This window comes from Scatophagus argus, chromosome 16 (assembly GCF_020382885.2).
Source record: "Scatophagus argus isolate fScaArg1 chromosome 16, fScaArg1.pri, whole genome shotgun sequence".
In the NCBI taxonomy this organism is placed as follows: Eukaryota; Metazoa; Chordata; class Actinopteri; family Scatophagidae; genus Scatophagus; species Scatophagus argus.
The window spans coordinates 22,457,869-22,466,275 of NC_058508.1; the positions used below are offsets into that span (position 1 = coordinate 22,457,869).

Genomic DNA, 8,407 nt, shown 5'->3' on the forward strand with positions numbered 1-8,407 from the left:
GACATGATGTGATGTTGCTGTTCACATCCTCTTCCTCCCCCTCTTCGTCGTCTCTCTTCACCTTTTGACTTCAGATACTGTGATGCTGTCATGTTTTCCCCTCAACAGCACTTTACACGTACACGTGTATGACGGTGCAGTACCAAACACAGCATGAAGGGGGAGACGGTCAGCGCAGACAGGAGTCCAACACAGGACACTCAGGGGGCCACGTCCTGAGCGAAACCAAAAACCAGCTTGTACTTCTTTTAACCAAACTTAACCAAAGCTGTGTGACGTTTTTGACTGAAGTCATGTGTTCCGGTCGAGGACTTCCTCTACAGTCACTTTGTTTCTGATCAATGAAAACACGGCCCAGGTGCCGATCGGTGTCAGTAAAATGATCCGCTTTGAATCAGCTGACGTTAAGATGAGCAAAGGGCTGACTGTCTGTGGTGGGCGTGAGAATGCAAAGAGACAACAACAAGCTGATTCTCTTGGTCTTTCTTTGCAGAGACCAAGCAGGAGTTGGAGGACCTCACAGCTGACATCAAGAAGACAGCCAATAAAGTTCGCTCAAAGTTAAAAGGTACGCACTCACACTGAGAAACATCCTCACATCTCTGGACTCTGACATGATTTAAATCAGGCCTTTATATTAGAGGTTTTACGGTAGTCCAGACAGGATGTGATTGTCGACCTTCAACAGCAGAAGAAGAAAATATTCAGCAACAGTGGTGGTGATTTATCAAGCTGTAATCGCAGGGACAGTTTCTCTCTCTCACACACACACACACACACTCACACACACACACACAGGGCTGGTTCATGCTGAAGGTTCAAGGACATCACTGCTTTAATGTGAACAGCCAGAGGTTTCACTCCACGCACACACACACACACATACACAACACTGATGCACATGTGTGAGAAGACACACACACACACACACACCCAGACTGTACATATGCAGTCTGAGAATAGCAGTGATGCTGGAGATAAAGCTATAATTGGAAACCCCACGAGGCCTGAGTGTTATTGTCCTGTCTCACACACACACACACACACTCTGCAGCATGTCTCCTACTGTAGCTGTGTCTTCCCTGAGGAGGTGGGGCATGTTGGAGCAATCAGACTCCGCCCACAGCTCTGACAGCAGATTCATGTTCTTGAAAAGTCATCATCATCATCATCATCACGTCTTCCTGACAGTCGGGCTGTGGTGCTGCACAGGCCCTCCCACAGTCAGTACAGCACACAGCGTAGTACATGTTGTACTACTGCAATACCAATTTGCACCATAAGGTGGTGTCTCCGTTTCTTTTGTACCGGAGTCCTAACTGAGTGAAACGTGGACACACGGACGTGAAACACGTGTTGACGTCCGTCCAGAAATCTACTGAGAAATCATGTTTTTGTCTGTACGTCCGCGGCTACACTGCTAACAGGAGCTGCTAACAGGAGCTGCTAACAGGAGCTGCTAACAGGAGCTGCTAACAGGAGCTGCTAACAGGTACCAGGTAGTTTAAGTACATTCTGGCTCCCTGAGGCTAACAGGGCTTGGTGAGCCATGTTAGCTGCATGGCTAACATTTAAAGTTAAGGCTATATGAAGTCCCTGTCCACAAACTGTCCTCTCCTGTTAGCATTCAGGCTGAGGACATCAGAGCAAAACCAGAAAACATTTTCTCCAAATATGTTCCAGTTTTACCAAAATCAGTGAATAAAGTTTTTGTCTTAATATTACTGGCTGGAATTCTTTTATTGTACCGGATGAAATCAGGAAAGGAGTTTTTTGTAGTTTTTTGGATTTGATCTAAAAGGGTTACAAAGATCAAAGGTCAAAATAAAAATCACTCATGAGTGATTTTTATTGAAGCTCAGAGTCTCACTGACAGGCTTCTTATGTAAGAACAAACATCACTTTGTTTTTTGAAACTAAGATGCTAAAGATGTTGCAAACACACACGCACACACACACACACACTCACAGTCTGTTGCTTACTCGCTCGGTTTTTATCTCACTGTCACATAAAAACACAAAAATACACACAAATAAAGCGCACACACACCATCAGTGCTGTGTGATACTGCTGAATCATCGAGGATCCAGCAGAGGGAGGCTGGGCCAAGAGCCAGGAAACACACACACACACACACACACACACACACACACACACACACAGTGGAAAATATTATATAAGCATTTCAGTTTGTCTCATCACTCGCAGGAGACAAACTGACATCACAGTCACATGACATCAGGACCTGCAGTCAGTTACCATGGCATCCAAAGGCACACACACACACACACACACACACACACACACACACACACACACTCAGGTTGTTATTTTTCTGAAGCCACAGGTCTTCACCTGGAAGTCAGACGGTGCGTCAGCTGTATTAAAACAATGCAGCACTTTCTTGTTCCGTGTCAAAAACTTGCATGCTTAAGTTACCCACAATGCACCTCTGCCTCTGACACTTGTGTGTGAGCTGAGAGTGTTTTGCTAGCAGTGGCTAATGATCATGTTTCTCTGGGCTAACGGCGAGTGTTTCTCCTGGCTATTGAATAATGGAGCTTCAGCTGCTGATGATGAGGGAAGCTGCGGGAGGAAGACGAGGATGAGTATTAAGTATTAAGTAGGAGAATATGGAAACTCTCAAGTAAGGTCTCAAACCTGCACTCTTTACTGTACTGACTCTGTACTTGTACTCAGCTTTATTGTGCACTTTATAATAAGAGTGATCTGAGCGCTGGAGCGAGTCAGCAGATGAACCTGCAGTTCCTCTCAGCTCCTCTGGGGGAGTCGGACCAGGACCCATCAGGCGGCTCGACTCGACACGAGCGACCACGTCGGCTCTCTGCTCCGTCTCCATCATCAGCAGATTTTATTTAGTCAGTTCAAGCTTGAGTTCAGTGCAGTTCAGCTATGCAGGGGCTTTATTGTGGCAGGGTAGACATGGACAAGGCCTTCACAATAAGAGCATCAGACTGACCGTGTGTGTGTTCGTGTGTTTTCCTGCAGCAATCGAGCAAAGTATCGAGCAGGAGGAGGGTCTCAACAGATCATCAGCGGACCTCAGGATCCGTAAAACACAGGTGAGAGCAGCCTAGGTGTCCCGCTGACGTCCACATGAAGACAGGTGGTTTTTACTGCTGTTCTGTCTTCAATCAGAATTTTATTTTCAGTCACTCATCTTCAGCCATGTCAACATTTCATACAAAACACAATTTGTTCAAAAATGTATCTTCATACCTCCTTTTTAAAGACTTTGAACATGTCACCTGGACAGGTGAGCAGCTTCACATGCTGCACTGCTCATCATTCAGCTTGTTTTCTTCTACTTAAACTGACTTTATTTGCTGATTTTATTCTTACATTTTTCAGTGGTGAAGTTAATCCAACCTTCATTCCTTCAGTCAGTGGATTCGTGGAGAAAATCCAGAAAGAAAAGAATCTTTAGCTTTACTGCACTCAGTACTTTGAATGCACCAGACAGATTGTACTGACTGACTTTAACAGTGTGGTAGTAGTACTTTTACTTTGTTTTACTTTTTTGGACATGAATATCACGTGAGTCGATGCTGCCTGCTTCTTCTCGCGTGACAGGCAGTAAGCTGCTCTGTGATTGGCTGCTGCCTCCCCTCTCCTCCCCTTCAGGCTGCTCCCCACTGCCTCCTGCTGGAGGAGAGGACCACTGCAGCATCAACACCTTACACACATACACACACACAGTTTCTCTGTATGGAGAGCCATCCATCCATCCATTTTCTACACCGCTTATCCGTCAGGGTCGCGGGGGAGCTGGAGCCTATCCCAGCTGACTACGGACGAGAGGCGGGGTTCACCCTGGACTGGTCGCCAGTCAATCGCAGGGCCAACACACAAAGACAGACAACCACACACTCTCACACTCACACCTAGGGGGCAATGTAGAGCAGCCAATTAACCTAATGTGCATGTTTTTGGTATTGTGGGAGGAAGCCGGAGAACCCGGAGAAAACCCACGCAGGCACAGGGAGAACATGCAAACTCCACATAGAAGGGCCCAGACCGGGATTCGAACCTGGAGCCCTCTTGCTATGAGGCGACAGAGCAAACCACTGCACCACCGATCGTTTCGCACATGATACACCGATGTGATCAGAACAGCAACATCAGAGCCCAGTGGACAGCTGTGTGGACAGCTGCTCGTTTCTCTTCCCTCACTTTCTTTATTTGGTCGTCCTGCAGCACTCGACGCTGTCACGTAAGTTTGTGGAGGTGATGACTGAGTACAACACCACGCAGTCCAAGTACCGCGACCGCTGCAAGGACCGCATCCAGAGACAGCTGGAGATCAGTGAGTACACTTTACACACAGCGCAGCGGTTCTGCCTGCGGCTCAAACGTCTGTTGGTTGAAGTCAGTTGTGTGTGGTCACATGTGATGTGCTGTTCTAAACCTTCTCTCTGTCCTTGTTTCTGTGTTCTGTCTGCAGCTGGCAGAACCACCACCAACGAGGAACTCGAGGACATGCTGGAGAGTGGCAAGCTGGCCATCTTCACCGATGATGTAAGCACCGCACCAGAGCCCGACTGAGGGCTGCGTTAACCTCAGCCGTTCTGCATCCCTTCGTGGTCGTCAGCAACCGTGGGGATGCAGAACGGCTACAAGGTGCGCTGACACATCAAGTGAATACGGCCTTTGTCACACGACTGAGTGGAGGGTGACGGGAGGATCTGCTGCACCGTGAAGCTCTTATTTTGACGGAGACGCCTCACATTATTATTTTCTCCGTCAAATTAAAAGCTCACATCTGTGTGGGCACGACTGCCGCCGACTGCGGCTGAGGTCACATGACCTGCTGTTGTGGTCTCTGGTCAGTTCTGTAACTTAACACTGAGCTGAAAATCACGACATGTCGCTGAGCTCTTCTGGCTGAAGCCACACCCACCTGTGAGGTCACACGCACCATGAAAACGAGGTTTACAGCTGAGGTTGAGTTGCTCTTTGATGGTAAGTGAGTTGGACACCAGCAGCAGGAAACGGCAGAAACTGGAACGGCGTTTGGAGCATTTATGTCACATTGTCATCCACACTCTGAAATGAAAATCTGCTGCCAGCACACAAACGGCCAGCGTTCGTGTAGCCTCGACCACAGCACAACACACTTTAAAAGTGTCAAGTCACAGAAAACAGAGGTTCTCCTCAGTGATGTTTCTTTAAATCTGCTGGCTGGTTTGAGCGACTGTGACATGTTTTAAGATAAATACCTATTAACTATAGATGTTGGTTTGAAATGTTTATTTAATTTCCAACATGCTGGCTGTGGCCTCGACATAATCTGTGCAACTCAATCTGTGCTGTTTGACGTCAGTGACAGAAATCTGACCGGTTCTCACTTCTACTCGGCCGTTTTTCTACAGATGTTAAAGCTGCGTTCAAGAGATTTTTCACATTAAAAGCCTTCTAGGGAATAATCCCTGCCTTTATTGGCATGCTTTTAATTTGTATCCTCTGTGGGAAGTGTTGACAGTAAATTTAACTGTGATAGAAACAATAATGTGAGTATGACAACAGACTCTTATTTTTCTGTTTTTGAGAAGTCAAAGTATTTTGTTTCTCCTGTTGTGAAATCCTTCCGGTGTGTCAGGCTTAGTGACATCCAGTGAGGCTGAAGGTTACGACCATTCGTTTCACGCCAGATGACCAAAAAGTTGAACCAACACAACATTTAGTTTGAATCTGTTTAATTTTTTATGCATTTTATGTTTTTCTTGTTGATTTCTGTGATCTTAAGTTAAACTGTCTGACAACGTGTCGTCTCCTGCAGATCAAAATGGACTCTCAGATGACCAAGCAGGCTCTGAACGAGATCGAGACCCGACACACCGAGATCATCAAGCTTGAAAACAGCATCCGCGAGCTGCACGACATGTTCGTCGACATGGCCATGCTGGTGGAAAGCCAGGTGTGACGCGTCAGCAGGAAGTTCCACACGTGTGCACGCTAAAACAATGTTTGGCCGTGTTAAAAATGTGCGTGTGTGTTTTCAGGGAGAGATGATTGACAGAATTGAGTACAATGTGGAACACTCCGTCGACTACGTGGAGCGAGCCGTATCCGACACCAAGAAGGCCGTCAAATACCAGAGCCAGGCCCGCAAGGTAACACGCTCAAACCAACACACCAAAGTAAACCAGCCCGCAAACACTCCTCACTGTGTTTTTACCAACCTGTGTGTCCCGTCTGTCGCCCTGCAGAAGAAAATCATGATCATCATCTGCTGCGTCATCCTGGGCGTGGTCTTGGCGTCAACCATCGGCGGCACGCTGGGCTTCTGAGACACTCCGCCGCCTGCCGCTGTGACGACCGACACCGACCGACAGTCTGACCGCCAGCAGAGACGAGAAACACCACTGACAACTACAACACAAAAACTTGAAACACAAATGCAAGACAGATAACCAATCAGCTAGGAAGAGATAACAATCCAATCCCAGATAAGAGGAAACGCCGCAGGGTTGGGTGGGGTTCAAAAAACAAAGACAAAAAAAAAGAACAAGCGCCATCACATAATAGCTGACTTAAACACATAACTTATACAAAAAGAGGGTACAAACTTACTATTTATTACAGATGTACATGTAAATGTATTGAACATATGAAGCACCACGTGGGTTAGCTACCTGTAAAAAACTATGACCTATAATATGACATTTACTTGTTTGTTTGTTTGCCTTTTTTCTTCTTTTTTAAAAGTTTCTTTCGTTTTTCGAGTCTCCGGACAGTGATGGTGACTGCTGGGTGGGAGTCCTGCAGGACCAGCCTTCATTTGGTTCTTGAACTTAGTTCCTCGTTGAGGATCTGGAGCCTGTTTTACAACAGCACTGAACATGTTCTCCATAAACATGCTCAACGTTCCACACGAAAATCTTTTCAGCTCCCTCGCTTCATTCTGGAGCTCTAACCGCTGTCCTGCAGAACAAACACCCTTCTGGCTTTGGTAGAACCAACTTTGTCCCCGTGTTTCTGGAAGGGAGGGACCGACCTGGCTGTTGGCTCATCCCCCTTCTTCACCTCAGTCGGCCGATAAAATTAGTTTTGATTGGCAAAGCGCATCCTGCCACACGCCATTTAAAACACCACAAGGAAAGAGCGGGACGCGCGGCCCACTGAATGGTTTCTGACAGCCATCCTGTTGGTGGGGAAACCACTGAGGGGGTGTCGCTGCAGCGTGGCAGGTTTCCATGACAATAACCTCCCCTTCTTGTCACACATATCCAACCAAAGAGCAGGGGGAGGGAGGGCCAGACGTGACGTTTGACTGACAGGTGAACGGTGGGACGGGGGGATAGGAGGAGGGTTTAAAGGAGGGTGGCAGGAGACGGACAGTCAATCTATGCAGTTTAGGTCAGAGGAAGTGGACTCATCCCGCCTCCTGCACCCGAGATAGCCAACGAGGAATGGGGGTTCACATCAGCACACCAAAAAGCTCATCGCTGTGGAAATATTGTCAGTCGAGGTCAGATTTCACTTCAAGCTGTCACAGCTGTTCTTCCGGAAGATTCTAAAAAATGAAGAGAACACATTTAAAAGTAAAGAAGAAGAATAACCTACCACAAACAAGCTAGTCAGCAAATGAGACGGACAGAAAATGTAGAAAAACGTGGCGATGCTGGCGAGCCCTGCTTACCTGAGTGTCGTGGTGATATCGTTGCTTTTTTGTTGATCGATGGGGAACGTCTGTTGCTTCGTTGTTCCGTGGTGCTGCTGTTTTAGTGCGTGCGTGGCGTGTCCCGTGACGTTTCGGCCTCACATCGTTTAGCGGTTACTCTTTGGTCTGTATGATTTGATGCACTTGCGGTTCCTCCCTGCATCCCTTCATCTCCTGCCTGAGTGTGTGTGTTTGGGGATTGTCATATTTAATTCACACCGTTTCAGTACCTGAGCTGCAAAGGTACTGCTGAACAGTAGAGACTTTCACCTATTGGCTGGCTTTCGTCATGTGACACACACATACATTCACAGCACAGCACATGCATGAACGCCTCAGGTGCGTTTAATGTTTCACACTGAAATTCCCCCTTCACATACACACTTTTAACTTTCCTGTTGCTAGTGTTAGACTGAGCTGCTTAGCATGCTTTAGCTTCAGTTACTTGTGTTGCATGTAGATTGTGTAGAAGCTGCTTGTTGGAGATTCATCACAAGTTTTCTGTTTTTCTGCAGTTAAAGACACTTTCGGTGTGTCCGGTCCAGTGTTGAGAAAAGACTGAAACTGAAGAAATAAGATGGGAAGTGTGAAAGCACAAAGTTCGCTTGCCAGACTTTTCCAGAAGGTCTCACGGTCTTCATCAGCGGGCGGACATTAATCTGCCGCTGATGTTTGAAAGTTTTAGTCTAGTTTGACAAACTAGTTTCTTTTTATCAAGTAAA

General features: G+C 46.9%; 1 protein-coding gene across 1 annotated transcript in view; it reads left to right on the top strand.

Annotated features, from left to right (window-relative positions):
• Positions 1 to 8,407, top strand: part of stx1b (syntaxin 1B) — a 33,385-nt gene extending 24,978 nt beyond the window's left edge. The window contains exons 4-10 of the mRNA XM_046415120.1: positions 494 to 568; positions 3,011 to 3,084; positions 4,220 to 4,328; positions 4,467 to 4,540; positions 5,802 to 5,939; positions 6,025 to 6,135; positions 6,232 to 8,407. Of these exons, the coding sequence (XP_046271076.1) occupies positions 494 to 568; positions 3,011 to 3,084; positions 4,220 to 4,328; positions 4,467 to 4,540; positions 5,802 to 5,939; positions 6,025 to 6,135; positions 6,232 to 6,312 (662 nt within the window). The 3' untranslated portion in view covers positions 6,313 to 8,407. The remainder of the gene's footprint in view (positions 1 to 493; positions 569 to 3,010; positions 3,085 to 4,219; positions 4,329 to 4,466; positions 4,541 to 5,801; positions 5,940 to 6,024; positions 6,136 to 6,231) is intronic.